Here is a 26,256-nt window from a genome sequence, read left to right on the forward strand (position 1 = left end):
AAAAAAAAAAAAAAAAAAAAAAAAAAAAAAAAAAAAAAAAAGGATCGCGACACACTTCGAAAACTATCCTTCTGATCCTAGTGAAGGTCTCACACGCACAATTGTGTCTATACATACATACATACATATATATATAATATATATATATATATATATATATATATATATATATATTGTACGTGTGTGCTTGACTGTTTCTAAGCTTGAACTAAAATATAATCCAGATGTTTTTAGTGGTAGAATTTAAGTCCTTTTATTAAACATTTCTTTTCTGCTATTTGCACATACAGTATTCGTGGATTTTAAATTTTGTTAAGGTGGATTTACCTATAAGACAAAGTCTAATGAATTAAAAAACCGATTATGGAAGAGATAATATAAAAAAAATGCGACATTTAGATTCGAAAATACAAGTTTTTGGCCAATCTAAATCCTTCTTTCTTTGCTAAGTTTCGCCTGTTTCCAAAATTATGATCTAATCAAATAATACTTTTCGTGGACATAAAAAGTCATGATTTTCGATTGCAAATTTTTACTGTGAGTCAGTTAAGACACTAATAAGCTCTCTATTCATATGTCCATCCAGTAAAAAAAAATTATTTTAAGCAAGACATTCGGAACTGGAAGCACTAAATCCGTTGACTGTAAATTTTCCAGATTGGCAACCACTTATAATCGATTTAGCATCACAAACTGGCGTCGCAAATCCAACGGTCCAATGGAATCCCTTTGAAAAATATTACTTATAGAGTAATTTCCTTTTGTAAACCTTCGCTCATCGGTCTTTACCATTTATGTAAGTGTTCATAAGATCGTAATCAAGTGTTCTATCAGGTACTTAATTGCATTCAGGAAGGGTGCACCATCTTAAACATTTTTATACTAATAGTTTTCTATGCAAGAAATCCTTACAAAATTATCATTCTAACCTAAAACTTTACCATGTGAATCTTTCTGCTTGAAATAAAATTTTGCTCAGTTACAGAGGGACATATGTTATAAACAAAATATGAGACTACTAAAAAGCCTATGATATTTCGAATTTTACAGCAAATTTCTTTTTGCGTCGTCACGTGATCAGTCACTAATTTGCTTCTACCTTGATCACTCAAAAAGATACTTAATTTTAAAAAATTCCTGTAATTGTATGGATCATTAATAAGCTTATACATTTTACAATATCTTTTCATATGCAGATAATGAGTTATTTATTTGAATAAAAGCCATAAATCCAACTAAGAATTTATTATTCAAAATATTGAAAGGTCATACATAACAAAATACTTCTCATAGTAACAGAATTCATTGTTATATTGTATGAGAATGTTCAAGCAAATGAAAACTGAGACGATTTTTGGGCTGTCACGCTTTCCAGAGCAAGCTGATGCTATGTTCATTAATCTTCTAGAAGCATTTACGGTGGACAATGCCAGGGCCAGACTCATCGTATTCTTCCTTGGTGACCCACAAGTTCTGGAAGGTGGACAGAGAACCAAGGATGGAACCACCGATCCAGACGGAGTACTTCCTCTCAGGGGGAGCGATGATCTTGACCTTAATAGTGGATGGAGAGAGACCAGTGATTTCCTTCTGCATCCTGTCAGCAATACCAGCATACATGGTGGTACCACCAGACAAGACAATGTTGGCCAGCAGATCCTTCCTGATGTCAATGTCGCACCTCATGATGGAGTTGTGGACGATCTCGTGAACACCAGCAGATTCCATACCAAGGAAGGAAGGCTGGAACAGAGACTCGGGAGCACGGAAACGCTCGTTGCTGATAGTAATGACCTGACCATCGGGAAGTTCATAGGACTTGTCCAATGAAGAGGAAGCAGCAGCAGTGTTCATCTCACTCTCATAGTCCAGAGCAATGTAGCAGAGCTTCTCCTTGATGTCACGGACGATCTCACGCTCTGCAGTGGTGGTGAAGGAGTAGCCCTTCTCAGTCATGATTTTACTGAGGTAGTTGGTGATGTCACGACCAGCCAAGTCCAGACGGAGAATGGCATGGGGAAGAGCGAAACCTTCATAGACGGGAACCATGTGGGAAACACCATCACCAGAGTCGCAAACCTCACCAGTGGTACGGCCAGAGGCATAGAGGGACAGGACAGCCTGGATGCAGACGTACATGGCGGGCATGTTGAAGGACTCGAACATGATCTGAGTCATCTTTTCACGGTTGGCCTTGGGATTGAGAGGAGCCTCAGTGAGCATTGTTGGGGATTCCTCAGGGGCAACGCGGAGCTCATTGTAGAAGGTGTGGTACCAGACCTTCTCCATGTCGTCCCAGTTGGTTACAATACCATGCTCGATTGGGTATTTAAGTGTAAGGATACCCCTCTTGCTCTGGGCTTCATCACCAATGTAGGCGTCCTTCTGACCCATACCGACCATCACACCCTGGTGACGGGCGCGTCCGACGACGGAAGGGAAGACAGCTCGAGGAGCGTCATCACCGGCGAAGCCAGCCTTGACAAGGCCAGAGCCATTGTCGCAGATGAGGGTCGCCGCCTCGTCGTCGTCACACATGGTGGTGGTGGTGGGTTTGAACTATCAGAAAGGGGCCTGTAATTAGAAATGCTAATAGAGACGGATTCAAGAAAAGGCATTTGGTTTGACAGCAGTTCATGTGACCTCGAAGAAGTCACTGATTCCTTAGATGATAAACACCCAATATTATTAGCTATGATACTTATAAATTTTGGAAAAAAAAAGTGATTTGGAGGAAATTCCAGTTTACAAGCCGTGTTGGTATTATAAATGATTAATTGTATGAATGAATTAAATAATCAAGATGAATAAAAAGAGAAAGAAGAATTTTAGTGTCAAATATAATTTTCATAACATGAAAACGAACGTATGAAACTTTACAGGATTATTTCACGACCTGAAATAGCATTAGACAATTTTTAATTCCGTTTTTAACCGATTTTTTTATATCGAAGTAAACAAGATTTCTTAATTCCTCAAGAGAATATGATATCATTTTCATTTTACAGCCGTGTCAACACATTTTCGAATATACCTCATAATACTGACAATGAATTCTTAAAAAAATAAGAAAAATAAAAAACTGATTCCACAAAAAAATTGAGCTTACAAAACTAGGTAGATTACAGAAATGGCTACATACAAATCAAAGATAACCGTATTTTGCTGTTAATGTTCAGTGCCAAGCTGAATTAATTAAGACTCTAACTTGCAGCGATTGCATCAACAGTCCTTAAAACTATAGAAATATAAATGTAAGGAGAAAGAAGTTACTGAATGGTTGGTTAGGTTCTAACATTATGTTTTAAACCTTAATATGGGGTTTAAAGAAATATCATTAAAAATAAACTGAGTAAACGTCTCGTATACTTCAAATAAATATTTACATTTAATATTCTTTTCCGTACACTGACAAAAAAATGATATAATACAAAAATTTACGGAACACAACGACTCCGGCGACACAATTGCACAACTTCCAACGAACCAAGTTGTCTAGCAGACTTCACAACGCTCCACTCGGAAAGTGAGAAACTAACCTGTCGATGAGTCTGAGAACGACTAAAAGCTTTTAGCACAACCGTCCCTTTTTATACGGAAGGCGGTCCCTTCGCGCTATTAAGAATGTGAATTCTGGCCAAAATATTCCCCCCTATGAAATCGTAAAAAAAAAAAAAAAAAGCTTAATGGAAACATGAAAAAACAACAAAATTCCAAAGGCCTCTTCCTTCTATTTTCATGCCTGTGACATGACAGCGTTAATCCGTCTCGGTGACGTCAGTTGATCTGACAAGGAAATCGACACTGTTTGGGTTTCATGGAATAGATTCACCACCACTATCTCACTAAGACTTAGAAACAATTCCGAGCGAGATTCTTTCCATCTCTGAATAAAGGGAATCATGTGATCTAGATCTAAACCAGAAAGACAAAAGTGAAAGTATAGTCAGTATAGCTTCAGCTTCTTGAAATGATTTTATTTGGGTAAGTAGATCAAAGAGAAAGTTCCTCATTTTTTAAACTAAACTTTCCTGATGATATTCTAATTCCTCGAGGAAGACAGAAGAAAGAAAGCTTATTTATCTTTTATGAAATTATTTCTATTTTGGTTGAAAGATAAAAGAAAATTCATAACGATTTTATCCAAATCCTTTCATAAATATTTTATTATATACGAAGACTGGTCAGAGACAGAGTACATCATAATTTCATATTATATTTTATGAAAAGTTTTCTAATGAGACAAAATATCTACGAAAAAGAACACCATTTCATTATCACCCTTTCAGAACATATTTCCATATATGCAGATAGACCAAGAACAAAATACATAGCATTTGTCTCTATCATTACACAAATGTTACCTTTCAATTTCTTTTGAACTCCTTTTGAACGATTCTTTATGAGTAAGAGAAACCATAAAACAACAGGAATGAAGCGTAAAAACCCAAATCTGATAGCTATCAGGGATTTCCAAAAAATAAATTAAAGAACAGATTATAACTTCAGCCAAATCTGACTGTCTTTATATTTGTGAATTGACGGATTTACTGGCTTCACTTTAGAAAATTTAAAATAGGCAAGACGGAAAAAACAAACAAAAGTGTAATAAAAAAAAGGATGCATTCCTAAGAAAAAAACAACTAATTTCAACTTTTATAGGAGGATAATTTCCTACATTCTTAAGACAAAATTAAAACCAACTTTGAGTTTATCTAGAAGAATAATCACGCACCCCCACAAAAAACTTAATAAATAAATGGGTAAATAAATAAAGAGGTAAATAATAATTCTCTTGAACGGCCACCTCAAGAGGCTATCAAATGATTATTGCCATATTACATCTGTTTTCATGAATCTAAAGGATGTCTTCATAAACTCCTTAATATACACATATACATACATAATACACACACACACACATATAGCATGCTGTGAAGGCATTATCTACAATCAGTCTGGCTGTTTGGTTAGTGATCCTGTACAAAAATGGCCAGTAGAATATGCCTTCATAACTTGCGTAAACCATGTAATGGCAGGCAATATTGGAAAGGGATTTGAAAATAGCCTATCGAGAAAAATCGTATACACTATTATGGAAAACGACCAAGGTCACGAGGGCGGGGCCACGAAGGAGACGGAGGGTACTCAAAGGATTAAAGAAACCAGGATACGGAATTGGAAAAACAAGGGTTTTAATCCACTCTCATTTCTTATATAAATACAGCTGAACTACATGTCCGGTCATTCTACGGATACTTTACGATGAGGACTATTAGTCCTAGAAAGCTTGTAAGTTCCTGAATAAGTATCTCAGCTAGATACCATCCAGTTATAATATATATTATATATGCAGTTCATTAGGAAGTAAGAGAAGGTAAAGGTAAATAAAGAGTGAAGAGATCTGCCTTATTAAAAAAAATAGATTAATTAATAAAACTAATAGATAAAAGTGTACTAAAATGCAATGAGAAAAGTATTAGAGTACACACACACACACACACACACACACACACACACACACACACACATATATATATATATATATATATATATATATATATATATATATATATATATATATAAATGGTCTCGAAGACGAAAGGAAAGGCGCCATTTTCAGTAGTTTATTTCGTAGCGTGTCCAGAGAGTTGCTACACACACACACGCACGCACACACATATATATAAAAGATTTATATATTCTATATACATTTATCTATATACATGCTTATATATACATGTGTATCATACATACATACACATATATACACAAAACCATATATATATATATATATACATATATAATGTTAAGCGATAACTATTTCTGAATTCTATCTACACCACGAGATGAACACTATCCCCTGTTATGTGCCTAACCATACGACTACCATCGGGTGAGAAGACACATACACACTACATTGTGAATGTAAACTCCCATCGGAATCTGAAGAACTTTCTAGTGAGGTTACATTTCCCAGCAATTGTAATTCTTGGAATTACTTCTATGTGTCTTTTCTTTACATTCTGACTGAAATTGTGCTTACACTTACACTGAGTTCTTTCAGTGGCTTAATATGAAATCATTCTTAAGAATCGACAGATAGGTTAAATAATGTTACAATGGTTGAATTACTTATTGGAATATTCGTATGCATCCTCTATTCCCAAAATATTAATATTATATATATATATATATCTATATATATAATAATATATATATATATATATATATAATGTGTATAATGAAATTAGAAATGATATTATTAATTTTACAGTATTGTAAAATTAATATCATTCGTAATTTTATTAAATTCAAAGTCTATAAAAAGTCCTCTATCATTCACAGTTTTATAATGATGCCACTAAATATCTATTATATATATATATATATATATATATATATATATATATATATATATATATATATATATGTGTGTGGTGTGTGTGTGTGTGTTTGTGTGTGTGTGTATGTAAACACCTTTTTCAATATATTGTTTTTGAAGTATAAAACAATAAAGACAGACCCTGTTTTGACTTGAAAGGCACGTCTTATAAAAACGAAATACATTATAAAGATCGAAATCAGCTGTTGTGTGCTTTCCCATCAACGTAATTTACGATTAATCTATTTGGAACTTTACAAGTACAGATTAAAATTTTTTTTTAGTTAAATGAATAAATGGATGACACAAGGATCTGTTTTTGTAAGCAATGACCATATAACAAGGTTTAAGTGCGAAATTGACGTAACTCTCACGCAATCTTTAACCACTAATATACTACACCATAAACGAAAGCGAAACATGAGCTCAAGAGCAAGATTGATCTAGAAATAAATTTTTAGTTTTCTGTAAAAGAAAACTATTGAGATGGCTTTTTGCCTGTCTGTCCGCCCTCAGATCTTAAAAACTACTGAGGCTAGAGGGCTGCAAATTGGTATGTTGATCATCCACCCTCAATCATCAAACATAACAAATTGCAGCTCTCTAGCCTCAGTAGTTTTTATTTCAAGTAAGGCCACCACCGGACTGTGGGTGAAAGTTTCATGGGCCAGGGCTGAAAGTTTCATGGAACGTGGCCGAAGAAACTTTTGGTGCATTTTTACTTGTTAAAATTGACAATAAGTTTGAGTTTTTATGTGATAAGTGTTTACAAACAAGAGCATGCAATCAAATTCAATCAACGTATGGGCTTAACAAACATCTAAAAGTTATGCATACGCATTTGCGTAAACTGTATGACAAAAATTCTTCTATGTAAAGTAATAGCACAAGCGGAAGTAAAGTTTAATTAACTACTATGAGTACAATGTCCTTACTACGAAAGGAAGCTTACTAATGAGCATCCAAGAGTAAATACCATTCACTTCATTATGAAACAGTTCTTACCGAAGATTAATTGCACAAAATTTTATTATTTAACTTATTCTTGAACTTTGGCAAATGTTGAACTCCATCTTACGGTGATTTGGAAATACAAAAAAAAAAAAAAAAAAAAAAAAAGTATTTTCGCCGTACCTTTTATGCTTTATCTTCTCATCTGTAAGTCGAAAGTGTGAAAAATTTGTTGCTAATTCTTGTCGCATTCGTTAACTTCACAAACGCAAACTTACTCTAGGATATTTGAAGGTTTAGTAATCAGCAATTCCAAAGGTCAGGTATGTGGATCTCTAAGACAGGTTTGGTTGGAAAACGTGAGGCTAGTTTTCAGTATATTTAAGCGATGGTATCGCAAAGAAATCGTATTTAATAACGAAGATACCAGTAATACTGTTTCGCAAGACGCTGCCCTTAAGCACAACGTCAATTAATTACATAGGGACACACATTTGCCAATGTTCATTTTACAAGAAAATGCTTGCGTGATATTTCTTGACCACCACAACTCAACACTGCATTGCACTTGGAATTTTGCTTTGGAGTGATGGTTAGAAACATGGCCTTGGAATCTGGTAATTGGCGTCAAGTTCTTACACTTGCGTTAGTTCTTTAGGCATTCGCCTTCTCATTATATTTCACAAAATCCTGAGGGAACCATTCATTGTAAAACTTACATTTGCTTTAGTTCTTTAAGCATTCACATTCTCATTATATTTAAAACCTGAGGGACCTATTCATTGTCAACCTTTGGTACCTTATTATACATAAGGTTATTCTTTGATTAACTCGATGGATAACTAGGGGGTATTAGACTTGCAATTATAAATGAGACATGGATAGAAATAATTAAAAGAAAACTTTTTGATTTCGCATGAACTCAAAGGCCTATGAAATGTGTGTTACTCCTTATCAAAGACAAAGCTCTGAAAGCTGATACATATTATTTTTTACATGGCAGTGTTAATAAAGGAGTGATAAAGGTATTCAGTATCCCTTGAGGCACGTTCAACAAAAGACTAGTAACGACTAACAACCCCTTTTTTACCTACAAAGTATTTGAAGAATCATATTTAGTACTTTCCCTCCGAATGGCGTATTAATTGACGTCCCAGATCCTCGATATAAAGAAAAACTTGGTACTGTTTTTTATATGGTTTATATTTTATATCTTGGCTGATAATATCGCGTAAAGATGAAAAGTGATGAAATGAAAAACAACTTCAGTCCTCATAAACATTTTATTTAAAAAAAACTTGAGTGCTGAACATCTCCAGTGTTTTGAATATGCCTTGCTGGTCAGAAGTAGAGGTTGCAAAGCAATTCATTGTACATGATCCAATCCAGACACTTAAGATAATGAGCTTCGCGGAAAATAGGAATGAGCGAACTTTACATTTAGAAGCATTTGCGGTGAACGATGCCAGGGCCAGACTCATCGTATTCCTCCTTGGTGACCCACAAGTTCTGGAAGGTGGACAGAGAACCAAGGATGGAACCACCGATCCAGACGGAGTACTTCCTCTCAGGGGGAGCGATGATCTTGACCTTAATGGTAGATGGAGAGAGACCAGTGATTTCCTTCTGCATCCTGTCAGCAATACCAGCATACATGGTGGTACCACCAGACATGACAATGTTGGCCAACAGATCCTTCCTGATGTCGATATCGCACCTCATGATGGAGTTGTGGACGATCTCGTGAACTCCAGCAGATTCCATACCAAGGAAGGAAGGCTGGAACAGAGACTCGGGAGCACGGAAACGCTCATTGCCAATGGTGATGACCTGACCGTCAGGAAGTTCATAAGACTTGTCCAATGAAGAGGAAGCAGCAGCAGTGTTCATCTCACTCTCGTAGTCCAGGGCAATGTAGCAAAGCTTCTCCTTGATGTCACGGACGATTTCACGTTCAGCGGTGGTGGTGAAGGAGTAGCCCTTCTCAGTCATGATCTTACCAAGGTAGTTGGTGATGTCACGACCAGCCAAGTCTAGACGGAGGATGGCATGGGGAAGAGCGAAACCTTCATAGACGGGAACCATGTGGGAGACACCATCACCAGAGTCGCAGACCAGACCAGTGGTACGGCCAGAGGCGTAGAGGGACAAGACAGCCTGGATACAGACGTACATGGCGGGCATGTTGAAGGACTCGAACATGATCTGAGTCATCTTCTCACGGTTGGCCTTGGGGTTAAGGGGAGCCTCAGTAAGCATGGTGGGGCACTCCTCAGGGGCAACGCGGAGCTCATTGTAGAAGGTGTGGTACCAGACCTTCTCCATGTCGTCCCAGTTGGTGATGATACCATGCTCGATGGGGTATTTGAGGGTGAGGATACCTCTCTTGCTCTGGGCTTCATCACCAATGTAGGCGTCCTTCTGACCCATACCGACCATCACACCCTGGTGACGAGCGCGGCCAACGATGGAGGGGAAGACAGCTCGGGGAGCGTCATCACCAGCAAAGCCAGCCTTGACAAGACCGGAGCCATTGTCGCAGATGAGAGTCGCCGCGTCTTCGTCGTCACACATGGTGGTGGTGGCTTACAAGCATGAGGACAACCTATTTGGAAAAGAGAAAGGTTGAAAGAGTTACTTGATTACTTAGTAAGGAAATTAGCTTTTGTCTTTAATATTTACTTCGAATAGGTGAATAAGAGGCCGGCTAATTTGAATTTAATTTTCCCTAAGCATTTTTTGTTTGTTAGTGTAAATTTAGCATCATCATTCTCCCCTGCCTCTCAGAAAATCTTCTACACATGACTGATTGCTAATTCCACGTGTTATAAATCGGGAATACTCCTTTTCTCAAAAGTAATTTCATTAATAAGTGAAAAAGGAAATTTAAAGATTTCAACGTATGAAACAGTACTTGTCGGTACATTACTTAATCCAACTTAATCCAACGAGTATTAAATGCAAACTCATAAAGAGCACTTCCATTTTGTTACAGTTTTGTTAAAATGCCCTCTCACTTCATTTGCAGTTAACTCTGATATAATATGAAGATGGCTACAAAAAGGACAGTGGCTAAATTTAAGAATAACTGATGGGAAGATTTTAAAATACTCAAGTTACTGAGACAGACATGCGTTTCCCCATTTCTTGTTCATATTAGAGTGAAAGTTAGAAAATACATTACTAAAAGAAAAGAATTGGGGAAATACTTGCAAAAAGTTCCTCTATTTTAACTTTGCCTCTTAAGGAAGAACCCGATCCAAAAATATAGAAGTTGAGTTGAGAATGGAATGGAACATGGATGGAGTGCTCCGGGCTTTCAGCAAGATAATTCAGCATTTGGATTTGATTTTCATGTAAGAAAAAAAAGATAAAAAACAACTTTGCTACCACAACGAAACTAACAATAAAGCAATATTAAAATTGTCATGCACAAGAAGTAGTCAAGTATATATATCAGTGCACCCAAAGAACAGAGATTGAGACATGATAAAATCTTTGAAGTCTATTTGAAATGGCAGTTTTCTCTTCATTCCAACAAACGCAAAATAAATCCAAACAAAAGCCTCTTAGTCATCGAATCAAAGTGAAAAAAAGGTAATAAAAATAGTGAAATTCTGTACTAGTATCCTTGTATTTTCTTAGAACTTATTCCTGGACGGTGAGTTACACTAAGAGGAACATTATGGGACAAGAGTGAGACATAAGCATTTTTACGTTAAATACGTTTAGCAATGATATATATTAAATAATCCTCATAGTAGCACGAGCCTTCAAATGGAGAAACAAACCCACAGTTATGTAAATGTACATATATTTAAAAGCTATCCTCAAAGTTTTAAATCTAAATATATGTACATATGTTCATTTACATAACTGTAGATTGCTTCTACAATGATATGTATATATATATGTATATATATATATATATATATATATATATATATATATATAATATATACATTATATAATAAAACTACTGGTCGCAATCACCAATCTGAGAAAATTCAACGGCCAATAAGTACTGGGAACGATTTCACCACACTGACGAAAGATATAACCACATGAGAACCAGAAATTAATCCGCCCGAACGTACCTTCTAATGAGTCTAAGAACGACTAAGGCCCAGCGGTCAGCGGCCTCGTTTTTATACAGAACTCTATACATCTACTGCGTCCGAGAATGCGAATTCAAGCCAAGTATCAGTAACCGATCCTGGCAACAAGAAGCACCACCCGATTAGATGGCAATGGGATGCGTTGTTGATCAGATAAATGAATAAATAAAAAACAAGGAGCTGAAAAGATGCGAACAGGTGGCGGCTGTGAGTTTCAGTGCTAAGGCGGTAAACTACGCATTCTTATAGAGTGGGCCGTAATTGAGGGCTAGTATGTAACATGATACACCATAAAACTTCCTCGCTCTGGGCATTACATGAGGGACTTGGCATTTACAAACTGGTAGGTTTCAGTAATACTGACAGCTCCTAAACTTTACCAGAACAATCTCTCAAACTGTGGAGATATGAATTAGGATATATGTATAAAAAATGTCACTAGCAAAGATTCACTCAAGATAAACTTGCAAGACAAAAATTATTGTTCACTTCCATTTAGTTAAGATGATCCCTTAAAAATGGTTTCCTTATGCATTTTACTGCATCATATTCTCTCTCTCTCTGTCCGCAGATGTATACATACATACATACATACATACATACACACACACACACACACACACACACACACACATATATATATATATATATATATATATATATATATATATATATATATATATATATATATATATATATATACATAATTTGAAATTCAGCTAGTCCCCCTGATAAAGGATTACTCAAGAAAAATCACAAGTCACTGCTACAGTCATACGTTACTTGTTGAATCGTGTCCAACTACAGACTACAGCGCAGAAGCTTTCACAACTTTAGCCGCTTGAAAGAAAAAGCTCACCAGCAGCACAAGAAACCCCAAATACACACTGCACCTTTGACCTCTATCTTGCACGCACTCTCGCACCTCCTGAGGATTATTAATGTTCCTTTCATTCCCTCTTCCATGACATCTATCTAGCTCTTTCAAGTTCGTCCTCTCCCCCTCCCTCCAAAGATTTCCGAATTATACTCCCTTTTCACTAACCGTTTCCATGAAACCAAATCATTTTATAACATTCTGATTCATCCTTTTCCGCATCTCTCCATTTCTAGCTTTCCAGTTCTTCTTCAACTCATTCTACTATGAAACCAGCTGATATTCTCCGGTTCGTATTTCACCTCCACACTTCACTTCCGTAAAGGAGGGTTGGTTCAATAATAATTTCATTCAATCCTACGTTGTCTTCCATAGATATTCTAACCCCTTTCCTTATCTTATGCACATAAAAACACAAAAATACCTGCAACGTGCTCTCTTCATCTTGTTGTAACCATTAATTTACATCCATATACCCTATGAATCAACCACTTCCGTTTTCTTTACATTCCATGGCAATATTTATTGTTGTATCCTCCTCATTTGGAACACTTTCATACTTAATTATGTATGAGCCTCTTACCGTAAGCGTAAGACTTTCGGCTCATAAGCGGGTAACGGCTCTGATGTTTACAAAAGCGATGTATTAGTTACTTGACAGTAATTTGTATGTTGTGGGTCTCAGGAATGTGGGGATGAAGGATTGGAGTCAGCAACCTAAGCCTACAACACTACTACAGAATTGAAAGAGTATTACCGGAACCATGCCATTTACAAGGAGACTGTATATATATATTATATATATATATATTATATATCTAATAAAAGGAGCCCATAAAAACACCAAAATATAGAGAGAAAAGTACTATATTTCAGAGACTGCTGTCTCCCTCTTCAGGTAGATGAATGAGAAAAGTTTACAGAAAAGGTGGTATTTATACCAAGAGGTCCATCCACAGGCAAGCCAATTTAGGTCACCCCCGCTGATAATCTTCCTTTAATCTTCTTAAGTGTTGGTTGAATGAAAACCTTGTCGAACGTATCCAAAATCCATGCTCCTTTAGAGATGTTCATTACCTGCCTCTCTTTTATTAAGGCCGATTCTATCATTTGACTCTTGTACCGGCAGTTGCTGCTATAAATTACACGTGGCAAATTCCAGTTTATTCTATGGTTATGTTCATTTATATGGTTGAAAATAGCCGAGTTCTGTTGTCCATACCTAACTGACCGTTTGTGTTGTATTAATCTCTGGGGAAGTGATTATATTATATATATATATATATATATATATATATATATATATATATATATATATATATATATATGAAATTGTAATAGCCACAATGCCCTCTTAACTTCTCAAATTCTTTGCTCTTTTTTGGATACGCTCGTTTCACCTTTCTCGGAAGGCGTTCCAAGTCTTGGGTTTTGGAGTATACCCTTCTCTCTCTTGAGGTATGAGAGGTTTCCCGAAAAATACATCTTTCTGAAAAAACATATCTTTCGTTTATGGTAAATATAAACGCCGAAAGTAGATAACGAATCTAAAACGCGTGCAAGGCACATGGACACCAAGCTCCAAGCCACAGGCGAAAAATTTTAAGCCCATTAAATCAATCTTTGGTGTAGCATTGGTCATTTATGTCTAACGTATGATTCACGTTTGGCATAAGTCTCAAATACAAACGAAGAGGCTATCATAAGGCACAATCATCCCCTTGGGATAGGTATCCATATACCATAGACGTATAAGACACTGTTCACACCAGAGGGTTATTGCGTCGTTACTCATGCAGTTGCAGAAAGTGGTGACCATACACACTATGGCGGGTATCTGTGCGTTTCACTCAACATGGAAGTGGAGGAAATAATACGCATTTGCCTTCTCCATGGCAGCGGCGAAAGACAAAAGACAAAGACGATATTGGGTGCTCCCTGTTTTCAGGGACAGACATAAGCATGGCAAATTCATAACACTGTATCCAAAACTGAGAGAGTATGAGCCCAAATTCGTGAATTATTTCAGAGTGGCCGGTAAAAACCATTTGACAATTTACTCACCGTGATCACGGATGAAATTTTAACAAATAGTATAATGCGAGAACCTATTTCACCAGAAAAAAACTTCATGAGAACTTTAAGGCAAGGCATTTAATTGTTGTGCAGCCCATTCTTTGATGTACAAATCAATCATATACGAATGTAAAAGTGAAATCAACATACATATTTACTCAAATATATAAAAAAAGGTATTCTCATTGTTTCAGAACTGAACTATATATATATATATATATATATATATATATATATATATATATATATATATATATAAACATATGTATATATATATATATATATATGTTTATAAATTATATATATATATATATATATATATATATATATATATATATATATATACATATATATATATATATATTATATATATATATATAATATATATATATATATATATATATATGTATGTATAAGAGAGAGATAAAACGTTAAATATACCACAGGAGAACATCTTGGATATCAGCAAATTTAAAGTCAATCAGAAGAAGCTGCTGAAGTACACCATTCCTTTTCTTCGAGTTTTCAATTTCTATAACAACATTTAAAAGATTATCTTGCACAAGGGCCTCGCTTGCTTTAGGTCATATTTGAAATTCTTTGTATTTGCAAGTGCCTAAAACTCGTTTCACCTTTCTCGGAAGGCGTCCCTTGTCTTGGGTTTTGGAATATACCCTTCCCGAAAAATACATCTTTCTTAAAACATATATCTTTCGTTTATGGTAAATATAAACACGGAAAGTAAGTAACGAATCTAAAACACTAGTCTCTATAATAATAAACGTTATATGTCCCCTGTAAAGTAAATTTTATGCGGAATCTAACTACGTAGAATTTCGGTGATACTTTAAATTTCCGCTTCTAAAATTCTAGTATCCATTACCAAAGTTAGATGTTCTAGACTCCAGGAAGTCTATCCATCCATTAATAGCAATATTGGCAATCTCAGATAAATGTGAACAAATCTGAGTAAGGACGTATGGAAATAAATTTCTTAGATTTACATAAGAAAAAGAAAAATAGTCATCGATTTTTCTTCACTATAAACGTGCCAGGATTAAGTAAGAGGCAAGTCTTAAGTAAATATTTAATATAAATATTTAATTCAGCATAATATGCATACTGGAATTATTTGATTCATCAAGATCAAAAGCTTAGATCCAGACAGACATACAGAAAAAATACTGGATACTGAATGACTCAATCTAGAAGCACTTGCGGTGGACAATACCGGGGCCAGATTCGTCATACTCCTCCTTGGTGACCCACAAGTTCTGGAAGGTGGACAGAGAACCGAGGATAGAACCACCGATCCAGACGGAGTACTTCCTCTCAGGGGGAGCGATGATCTTGACCTTAATGGAAGAGGGTGCAAGAGAGGTGATTTCCTTCTGCATCCTGTCAGCAATACCAGCATACATGGTGGTACCACCAGACATGACAATGTTGGCCAACAGATCCTTCCTGATGTCAATGTCGCACCTCATGATGGAGTTGTGGACGATCTCATGAACACCAGCAGATTCCATACCAAGGAAGGAAGGCTGGAACAGAGACTCAGGAGCACGGAAACGCTCGTTGCCGATGGTGATGACCTGACCGTCGGGAAGTTCGTAGGACTTGTCCAATGAAGAGGAAGCAGCAGCAGTGTTCATCTCACTCTCGTAGTCCAGAGCAATGTAGCAAAGCTTCTCCTTGATGTCACGGACGATTTCACGTTCAGCGGTGGTGGTGAAGGAGTAGCCCTTCTCAGTCATGATCTTGCTCAGGTAGTTGGTAATGTCACGACCAGCCAAGTCCAGACGGAGGATGGCATGGGGAAGGGCGAAACCTTCATAGACGGGAACCATGTGGGAGACACCATCACCAGAGTCGCAGACCAGACCAGTGGTACGGCCAGAGGCGTAGAGGGACAGGACAGCCTGGATACAGACGTACATGGCGGGCATGTTGAAGGACTCGAACATGATCTGAGTCATCTTCTCACGGTTGGCCTTGGGGTTAAGGGGAGCCTCAGTAAGCATGGTGGGGCACTCCTCAGGGGCAACACGGAGCTCATTGTAGAAGGTGTGGTACCAGACCTTCTCCATGTCGTCCCAGTTGGTGATGATACCATGCTCGATGGGGTATTTGAGGGTGAGAATACCTCTCTTGCTCTGGGCTTCATCACCAATGTAGGCGTCCTTCTGACCCATACCGACCATCACACCCTGGTGACGGGCGCGGCCAACGATGGAGGGGAAGACAGCTCGGGGAGCGTCATCACCGGCAAAGCCAGCCTTGACAAGACCGGAGCCATTGTCGCAGATGAGGGTCGCCGCGTCTTCGTCGTCACACATGGTGGTGGTTTAGTTATGAAGGACTCTACTCTGCAATTAAAAAACCTATTATAACATTGCTAGAGACGTCTTTATATTTCTCATTATTACTTTTTGGTTATTGTTATTCTATTTAGTTAAATGAGCTTGCAAATAATAAAAGCTGCAGTTATGCCAGCTTCTTTATACAGTGTGCATAAGGATTATAAGAAAAGAACATGCAGTTATAAATTTCCGTTTATATACAAAATTTTAAGAATGAAAATATGATGAAAGTAAGGAATTATTGTATTTTTGTACTGACTTACAAACGACGCTGTCAATTTGAAAGGTCATATGACTCGATCATTTGAATTTTGACATTTAGCTACTAAGTGTGATGCTGTAAATATAAACCGTGGATTTAAGACAATTTTCCTTAATATACACAAAATCAATTCAGGGTAATTAACTTGGAACGGTTATAGCAATGCACTATCTTGTGCCTATTAAGAACTGAAGGATAATGAGTTGCTATTTTGAAAAGTATTCTATGATGTATTATGATGCCACTATGCACATGTATTGAATATATTACACAAATATTAATGAGTTTGGAAGGAATTAGAGATATCGATGTTGACTATTTTTAGACTAAAGGCCAAATGGAATCAAACCACCTAATCTACTGCACTATCCTGATTTCCTTTTATGAAAAATTCTAAACGACGACAGTTAATCAGAGCTACGGGAAAGCAGGCGCGGAATCTAACCGAACTGAAAAGATGTTGCACAAACGCTTGACGAGCGCTTGACGAGGAAAATTCACTTGGAAACCACAAACAGCACTAGAGAGGAATTCACCTACCCCAAGTCTCTCGATGAGCCTGAAAAAGACTAAAAGCTAAGCTGACCGGGTCCTCCCTTTTATACAGAGCCCTCCTTCCTTAGCAGCGTAGGGAATCTGACTTCGAGCCAAAATTTTCTGGGAACTTTTTCTAGGAAATTGTCCGTCAGAACGACCCCTTGTTAACGACCACATACAATGCAAACTTTAAAGAAGAAAACGGGAAGTAAACGGAATGCTCGAGAATCTGGGTAAACAGTAATAATGGAAAGATATCTTGGAGATGTAGAAAATTTCAGACTGATTTGAATGTTTCATTAATATTTCTTTCAGTGAATCAGATTTTGATCTTGCATTTTATATAATTGTAACTTATTTTTTTTACGTATTTTCTACAGAAATCTTCTTTCCAAGTAATTATGATTTAAAAAGAGACTTTTGATTTAAGTAAAAATTATAGTCTTATGGTTTGAATAAAGTGTCCTAGAAGAAGGTTAGGCCGGGAGAAGGCAAAAGGATCACAGTAATGGCTCGAATGCTGTGAAACCTACGATTCTTAGACCAGTTCAGCAAAAAAATTAGGTACCAGGATGATAGTAAAGAAATCTTAATACCACTGAAGAAATTATTTTCCTGGATTCATCAACTCTTATATTCTATTCATTAACCAAAAAGACTGTGAAACACGGATTCGCATTAAAACAGATTAAACTTTGATCTTTTGTTATGCGGATTCTTAAATGCTCCGTGTCCAGCATTATCTGATATTTAATCTAAAACTTTCAGAATGATCTATTACAAACTTGAGCAATATCAACACCTGTCTGTCGAAATTAAAGTTTCTCACTGATTAAGTTTCTCGCAAAAAAAGAAAAAAAAAACATGATACTGTGTAGAGGTACTTCCGGGACCAATTACCGAGAGGGATGCGTACACATGGCAACGTGAGGCAATCTTAAAATGGATTTATAGCTAGTGAAGCATTGGAGCGTGAGAGCAGACGAAAGGTATTTCATACCATGCTAACAGGGCGAATAGTTTACGGGTCGTCCGTCGGGTGAAACGGACACATTTAGATTATTTGTAATATCGGAGTTGTTAGTGAGCTAAACTTCTGCTATGATCTTCTCCCTTTGAAGTGTAGTTATTTGCTTCTAATTTCCTGAGACTCAGCTATTAAGACGTGGAGGTATGAATTTCAACACGCCTAAGTTTACGGGAATTTGTTTGCCCACTTGTGAACTACACCAAACTCCCCTAGCTCCTATGTGTGTGTGCGTGTGCTGCCTCATCCTGCATTAACTTAGGCTTAGAGCAACTTCTGTTGAAAGATTAAATTCGATGTTAAAGAGTAGGTTCGATTAAAAACAAACAAGTAAAAAATGCCCCGAAGAAATGAGCCGCGACCCATGAAAGTTTAACCACGGCCCGGTGCTGGCCTATCCTATATCGATGCCAGACGCACCATTATGGTTAAATTTAACATTGAAGAAAATAAAAACTACTGAGGCTAGAGGACAGCAATTGAGTATGTTTGATGTTTGTAGGGTGAACGATCAACATACCAATTTGCAGCCGTCTAGCCTCCGTAATTTATAAGATCTGAGGGCGGACAGAAAAGTGCAGACGGACAGACAAAGCCATATTGATAGTTTTCTTTTACAGAAAACTAAAAGTTAGTCAGAAGGAGGCTGGAAAAATTGAGACAAAATAAAATGAAATTAGGAGAGTGAGGAGCCCTAAACTACTTACGAAAGTAATAGAGAAAACATATTGCACTGTCAGTATCAACCAACATTGAGGTAGTTAATGAAAAATGCATATTCTACTTCAAGAAAACAAAATTAAGGAATGGTGAAATCTAGGGCATAAAATGCTTTGAAATCTTTGTAAGAAGGACTCCAGACATGAAAGAAATGAAAGGGAACCAGATCACACCATCACATCCACAATGATAATACGAAAACTAAAGTATGGAGAACATCAGTAACCATTTACACGGAAGCGCAAACATCAACATATTCAGATCAATGACTGGTATTGTGCATTTTCCCATAGAATCCAGTCGAAAAAAGAATGATAAGTTATTCATTGTGTGACCAAACCCTACCTTTAGATATATATATATATATATATATATATATATATATATATATATATATGTATGTGTGTGTACGTGTATATATATATATATATATAATACACACACACACACACACACACACACACACACACACACACACACACACATATATATAAGATAATAGAGATATTATATATTATATATTAAATAATAAATTACTATATATGATTAGATAATATATATATATAATATTAAATTATATATAGATATAATACTATATATATATATATATATCAGCAGATATATGTATTTAAGCATTTACATGTATATGTGCAAATATCTATGATTATACCAAAAATCTTCGCTTAAATACCATTTTTCCCATTCAGTATAAATAACCCAGTATAGAAAAGCGTAATCTTTAATTAAAAATCGAGGCTAATATTCATGCACAACAAATTCCACATACATCATGAGCCTTTCTTCATACCATCCCCTTTAAAAAAAAAAATGCTAATGTTGTCAGTTTGTATGATAGACCATTCAGTCCTCTTTCGATTTTTCTCCTGTACGTAAGGGATATAGATCCTACCTCCTTAAACTCCTCTTCAACAATCATCAAGGAGATTTCTGAAACTTCGACTGGCTCCTGGCAAAGTCCATCTACATCTCTGATCACGTCCACGACAAACCGAGTCTTATTCTAATTAATTAAAGCTTCTTCAACACTTGCTTATTACAAATGCTCATTCCTTACTTTAGCCTGTTTTAGCATTACATAAGTATTTCAGTGTTAATTTATTTACTGAGCATTCTGAATGCTCAAATTACTCAACTTTTCGAGCATCCATGATCCTGCAGCCTTCTGCAGCAAACTGTAACTCGTCCTTGGCCAAAAACCAGTCATCTTTCAAAAGTCTCCTCCTTACGAAGTTCACTTTTCCTATCATCAACATTTTCCTCTAACTACTACTACAAACACTTTCTAATTCAATCTTACCGGTTTAATTTGACTAAATTCATCTCTTTCTTTTAAGGACTCTACAATATTTCGAAGAAAACCCCTACATACATAAACTACGAGTTTCCTTATAATATATTTTCAGAGCACCTCAAAATAGATACACTTCCGACTTCAGTGCATACTTCTATCAAAATGTGTTGTAGATCCTGTTTATAAACATAACACAAAACTGCTTTTAAATCCATTTCTGGTGCATTTATAAACAACCAATCTAAGCGTTTTTTACTTTGAACTGCAATATTATACATTAGCATATTTGGTACCACATACCCTTAACCATCACTTAAAATTTCAGCGCAAATGGTTTAGCAGTTATCGAGTTCTAAGCCTTCGGGGATACGTGGATGTGTATTCAGTGCTCTTAACTCCATCTTAATTCTGGACTACATAGTATAACTAATATTCTGCATTAGGAGTCGTGTCAGTAATCTAATAACTAATATTCTGCATTAGGAGTCGTGTCAGTAATCTAACTAATATTCTGCATTAGGAGTCGTGTCAGTAATCTAATAACTAATATTCTGCATTAGGAGTCGTGTCAGTAATCTAAAATACTAATATTCTGCATTAGGAGTCGTTGTCAGTAAATCTAAATAACTAATATTCTGCATTAGGAGTGTGTCAGTTATCTAATAAAACTAATATTCGCTTAGGAGTCGTGGTCAGTAATCTAATAACTAATATTCTGCATTAGGAGTCGTGTCAGTAATCTATAACTAATATTCGCATTAGGAGTCGTGTCAGAACTAATACTATATTCTGCATTAGGATCCGTGTCAGTAAGCTATAACTAATTATTCCTGCATTAGGAGTCTGTCAGTAATCTAATACTAATATTCGCATTAGGAGTCGTGTCATATCTAATACCTGATATCTGCATTATGAGTCCGTGTCAGTAATCTAATTAACTATTATTCTGCATTAGGAGTCGTGTCAGTATCTAATAACTTAATTTCTGCATTAGGAGTCGTGTCAGTAATCTAATAACTAATATTCTGGCATTAGGGTCGTGTCAGTAATCTAAACTAATATTCTGGCATTAAAGGGGGGAAAAAGGTCGTTTGTCAGTAAATCTAATAACTATTTATTCTGCATTAGGAGTCGTGTCAGTAATCTATAGAGATGATAGAAATATTAAAGCATACATAATGCCATCAGATCATTCCAGTTGTTTGAAAAATATGTTCAGGGCCTGCATTTCATGTAACATGTTCCTTTTATTCAAAGTATCTACTTCGTTTACTCATGAATGAGCAAATGCAGTTTGAATATTCTCAAGTGTACACTTTTCTTATTATAAACTCCTGAAAAGTCCATACTTCAACTCAAGCTTGTCAGTGCTCTTATCAATTACTTGAATGCACTGTGCCCTCAACTTTCGAAATCCTGATTATATAAAAATGGAGTGCATGAACAAGAGTTGATAGTACGCACATATTTGGTAAATATATTCATATAACATAGAATGGGATATGAAATCTAGGCTTGAAGCCAAGCACTGGAGCGTTCTGGGTATTTATAAAATGATAATGACGCGGACATGCAAATACATATAAAGCAATTATAAGAGTACTGATAAGAATATTTTTATGTAAATGCACACAAACACACACACAAACTATGCAGTTCAAAGACACAAGGAAATTTGAAAGGATCTCAGTAATTTAGATATTCCACCCTTTGCAGAAGGAAATCATCAGGAACTTGTGACACTGATATTAGATATCGGACTATATATATTATATATATATATATATATATATATATATATATATATATATATATATATATATATATATATATATATGTAATGTTTTTCACTCGAATGAAATTGCTGACCAGATTTCAGTGCATTAGCTTATTTGATTTTCTTGATCGATTATTCATATTTCACAAAATACATCAGTATTCATTCTCTCTGGAAACTTAATCTAACTGTTTTTCTATATCTATCTGCTTTACCGCTTATACACACACACACACACACACACGCACACACACACACACATATATATATACATAAAAATTATATAGTCCGAGATCTAATATCAGTGGCACAAGTTCCTAATGATTTCCTTCCGCAAAAGAGTGGAATATCTAAATTACTGGGATCCTTTCAAATTTCCTTGTGTTTTTGAACTGCATAGTTTCCCAAACGTTTTAAATAGTACATGAAAAGTTGCCAAAAGAGATGAAACTTCCATTAAAAAAACTTACTAGAAATTATAATCAAAGGGAAAGAAACCGTAAGAGATGATGAAGAGACCATCAACCAACATCTCCTTTAAATGTGCCAGTGATTTCACTATTGTCTATAACTGCAGTAATGCAACTGAAAGCATCAGATACAAACACCACTTACTGGTAATGTTTGATGACAATGTCAATTTTAATTGTAAAACAAGGATTAATGAAAAAAAAGCACATCGCTCATAAAATTTTATTAAAAATTAAGATTATCTAAAATATAATTTTCATAGTATAATTTTCATATCCCACCAAGAGGTGTGCATTTGAAATATCTTATTGTGAATGACCTGGTCACCCACAGTTGATTGATATATCTAAAACATACCAAGAAAGTATGAATAATATTCTAGATTTATAAACATTTGCGGTGAACGATGCCAGGGCCAGATTCATCGTATTCCTCCTTGGTGATCCACAAGTTCTGGAAGGTGGACAGAGAACCAAGGATGGAACCACCGATCCAGACGGAGTACTTCCTCTCAGGGGGAGCGATGATCTTGACCTTAATAGTGGATGGAGAGAGACCAGTGATTTCCTTCTGCATCCTGTCAGCAATACCAGCATACATGGTGGTACCACCAGACATGACAATGTTCGCCAACAGATCCTTCCTGATGTCAATGTCGCACCTCATGATGGAGTTGTGGACGATCTCGTGAACACCAGCAGATTCCATACCAAGGAAGGAAGGCTGGAACAGAGACTCAGGAGCACGGAATCGCTCGTTGCCGATGGTGATGACCTGACCGTCAGGAAGTTCATAGGACTTGTCCAATGAAGAGGAAGCAGCAGCAGTGTTCATCTCACTCTCATAGTCCAGAGCAATGTAGCAGAGCTTCTCCTTGATGTCACGGACGATCTCACGTTCAGCGGTGGTGGTGAAGGAGTAGCCACGCTCAGTCATGATCTTGCTCAGGTAGTTGGTGATGTCACGACCAGCCAAGTCCAGACGGAGGATGGCATGGGGAAGGGCGAAACCTTCATAGACGGGAACCATGTGGGAGACACCATCACCAGAGTCGCAAACCTCACCAGTGGTACGGCCAGAGGCGTAGAGGGACAGGACAGCCTGGATGCAAACGTACATGGCGGGCATGTTGAAGGACTCGAACATGATCTGAGTCATCTTCTCACGATTGGCTTTGGGGTTAAGGGGAGCCTCAGTAAGCATGGTGGGGCACTCCTCAGGGGCAACGCGGAGCTCGTTGTAGAAGGTGTGGTACCAGACCTTCTCCATGTCGTCCCAGTTAGTGATGATACCATGCTCGATGGGGTACTTGAGGGTGAGGATACCTCTCTTGCTCTGGGCTTCATCACCAATGTAGGCGTCCTTCTGACCCATACCGACCATCACACCCTGGTGACGGGCGCGGCCAACGATGGAGGGGAAGACAGCTCGAGGGGCGTCATCACCGGCGAAGCCAGCCTTGACAAGACCGGAGCCATTGTCGCAGATGAGTACCGCTGCGTCTTCCTCGTCACACATGGTGGTAGTGTCTTAGGGTTTTAAGGACAGCCTGAAAAGAAGGTATTTCAACGAATCTGATGATATTACTCCACATAAAAGAAACATTTTTACCATCATATATCTTTTTTTATTTGAAGAAAACAGCTTTAGAAATCAAGAAATGAACTCTTTTCCCATAGAAAAAAAATCTCAGTGATCTTTAATATCCATTGTTTTTTTTCATCTAAGATACCATACATATATGGTAATACTTTAATCAATCTTATTCAAGCCTGTATCTTTTGGGTGATGAAAAAAATGTTAAAATGTACAGAGAAAAATTATATCTGTCAAATTCCTTAATATATACGTAGTAGTTTCACGTGAATTCTGAGCTAATTATTCCTCTGTAACATTTTTATTGACTTCTTTTTGATAGTCAAACAATCGTAAAAGATAAACAAAATAATGGTAAAAATTAAGGGAAAACTAATCTTATGGGTTCCTCCGCGATCACAGAAATCTTTATTCACTCCTTAATTGCACAAAGAAAAAGAACTCAAAATAAAAAGAAATACATGTCACTATTTCACGCTACGTAATGAATGACGGAATAACTAGAGACTGTTTCTCTCCAATAAAAAACAAAAATAGTATGTTGAAAGGAAGTTAGTTCAGTTTTGGCTCAGTAAATTAATCATAATTCTGTTTGTGAAAAGTTATTATTGTTAACTGATTTCTATCTTAAGTTATTATTGTTAACTGATTTCTATCTTAAGTTATTATAGTTAATGATTTCTCTCTTAAGTTATTATTGTTAATGATTTCTATCTTAAGTTATTGATTCCTATCTAACAGTGCAACTCATATTAGGAGAGAATCTTTCAGGTTCGTTGTAAATACTTCCAGTCTTATAAGAACATAGGAGGGCGAGCTCACTAAGTTCTATATCCCGAAGGATAAACTAACATTTACAGAAAAAAATATACTGTGAACTAAGACTTCAACCGAACGGCGCATATGCTTACAAGAGGATGGTATTGCAATGAGTTGCATCTAAATCAAATCGATACATCAACAAAAAAGCAGTAAAAGTTATATTTTGTCAGTAATGTTCTTCCTCAGCAATGTTTTGAAAGTGCTTAATTTTCGGCTGACCTGCAGCAACGTTCAAACCACCCCATAGAAAGCACAAAACAGCCACGTATTGGCATTAACCACACGTCACTAAAGTGGCACAGAAAATTTGCCAAGAAACGGTACCTCCTCCCTCACTTACCGATGAGTCTAACAACGACTAAGGGTCCAGCGTCCGGTAGCCTTCTTTTTATATAGAACTCTGAACATGCTAGGCCAGTGGGAATGTGAAATCGAGACAAGATATCAGTTACCAAGCAGTGCAAGCATTGGTCCTCCTGCATTAAAGGAACACACGTCATCTATGGAATTATATAGCGAGTTATGGGAGGGCTTTGACTATCACGTTAACAATAGGAAGTTTACTCCCGCAAAGATGTTTTCAGCATCTTTGGAGAAAGCATTATTTTACCGTATAGTAACTTCTCTCGTGCGATGTGAAATCTATTTCTTGGGGTCTGATCTATGATTTTCGTAAATTGATGAAACGAGCAATTACTAATGAACATTTCTCAATTTTACGTGTAATCTTCGGGTTTTACATTTTATTTTCTCTCCCTACCTGAACAGTGAGTGGACTATGAATAAGACGCAATTCACATTTTAAGATGAGAGAGATATATTAGTCAAAACCTTGGACATAAGATCACTACAACTCAAACTGTGTCATATTAATCTAATACTTCCTTTCTGTTAGCAATTATTTTCTTTTATAAATATGAGCATTCTACAGAACACTGTTTCCCGATTATGAATGTAGGCTC

At 36.5% G+C, this 26,256-nt stretch overlaps 5 protein-coding genes across 5 annotated transcripts in view; 1 reads left to right on the forward strand and 4 right to left on the reverse strand.

The window, feature by feature from the left end:
* LOC135201486 (actin-like) overlaps positions 1-26,256 on the forward strand; it is a 106,415-nt gene that overhangs the window by 1,889 nt on the left and 78,270 nt on the right. The window lies entirely within an intron of this gene.
* LOC135201493 (actin-like) lies at positions 1,231-2,572 on the reverse strand. The gene has a single exon (XM_064230473.1). The coding sequence runs from the start codon at positions 2,536-2,538 to the stop codon at positions 1,405-1,407; it is 1,134 nt and encodes a 377-aa protein (XP_064086543.1). The 5' UTR covers positions 2,539-2,572; the 3' UTR covers positions 1,231-1,404.
* On the reverse strand, positions 8,601-11,485 carry LOC135201474 (actin-like). The gene is made up of 2 exons (XM_064230451.1): positions 11,434-11,485; positions 8,601-9,941 (listed from the first exon to the last, which is right to left on the reverse strand). Exon 2 carries the CDS (start codon positions 9,908-9,910, stop codon positions 8,777-8,779), a length of 1,134 nt encoding a protein of 377 aa, XP_064086521.1. The 5' UTR covers positions 9,911-9,941; positions 11,434-11,485; the 3' UTR covers positions 8,601-8,776.
* LOC135201487 (actin-like) lies at positions 15,481-17,605 on the reverse strand. The gene is made up of 2 exons (XM_064230465.1): positions 17,573-17,605; positions 15,481-16,776 (listed from the first exon to the last, which is right to left on the reverse strand). The coding sequence occupies exon 2, from the start codon at positions 16,744-16,746 to the stop codon at positions 15,613-15,615; it is 1,134 nt and encodes a 377-aa protein (XP_064086535.1). The 5' UTR covers positions 16,747-16,776; positions 17,573-17,605; the 3' UTR covers positions 15,481-15,612.
* Positions 23,131-24,420, reverse strand: LOC135201491 (actin-like). The gene has a single exon (XM_064230468.1). The coding sequence runs from the start codon at positions 24,392-24,394 to the stop codon at positions 23,261-23,263; it is 1,134 nt and encodes a 377-aa protein (XP_064086538.1). The 5' UTR covers positions 24,395-24,420; the 3' UTR covers positions 23,131-23,260.

The sequence above is a fragment of the Macrobrachium nipponense genome, chromosome 28, assembly GCF_015104395.2.
Source record: "Macrobrachium nipponense isolate FS-2020 chromosome 28, ASM1510439v2, whole genome shotgun sequence".
Lineage (NCBI taxonomy): Eukaryota > Metazoa > Arthropoda > Malacostraca > Decapoda > Palaemonidae > Macrobrachium > Macrobrachium nipponense.

What these genes read in the sequence shown, in the direction of transcription:
- LOC135201493 (XM_064230473.1), bottom strand. Translation starts at nt 2,538, where the DNA reads ATGTGTGACGACGACGAGGCGGCGACCCTCATCTGCGACAATGGCTCT.
- LOC135201474 (XM_064230451.1), bottom strand. Translation starts at nt 9,910, where the DNA reads ATGTGTGACGACGAAGACGCGGCGACTCTCATCTGCGACAATGGCTCC.
- LOC135201487 (XM_064230465.1), bottom strand. Translation starts at nt 16,746, where the DNA reads ATGTGTGACGACGAAGACGCGGCGACCCTCATCTGCGACAATGGCTCC.
- LOC135201491 (XM_064230468.1), bottom strand. Translation starts at nt 24,394, where the DNA reads ATGTGTGACGAGGAAGACGCAGCGGTACTCATCTGCGACAATGGCTCC.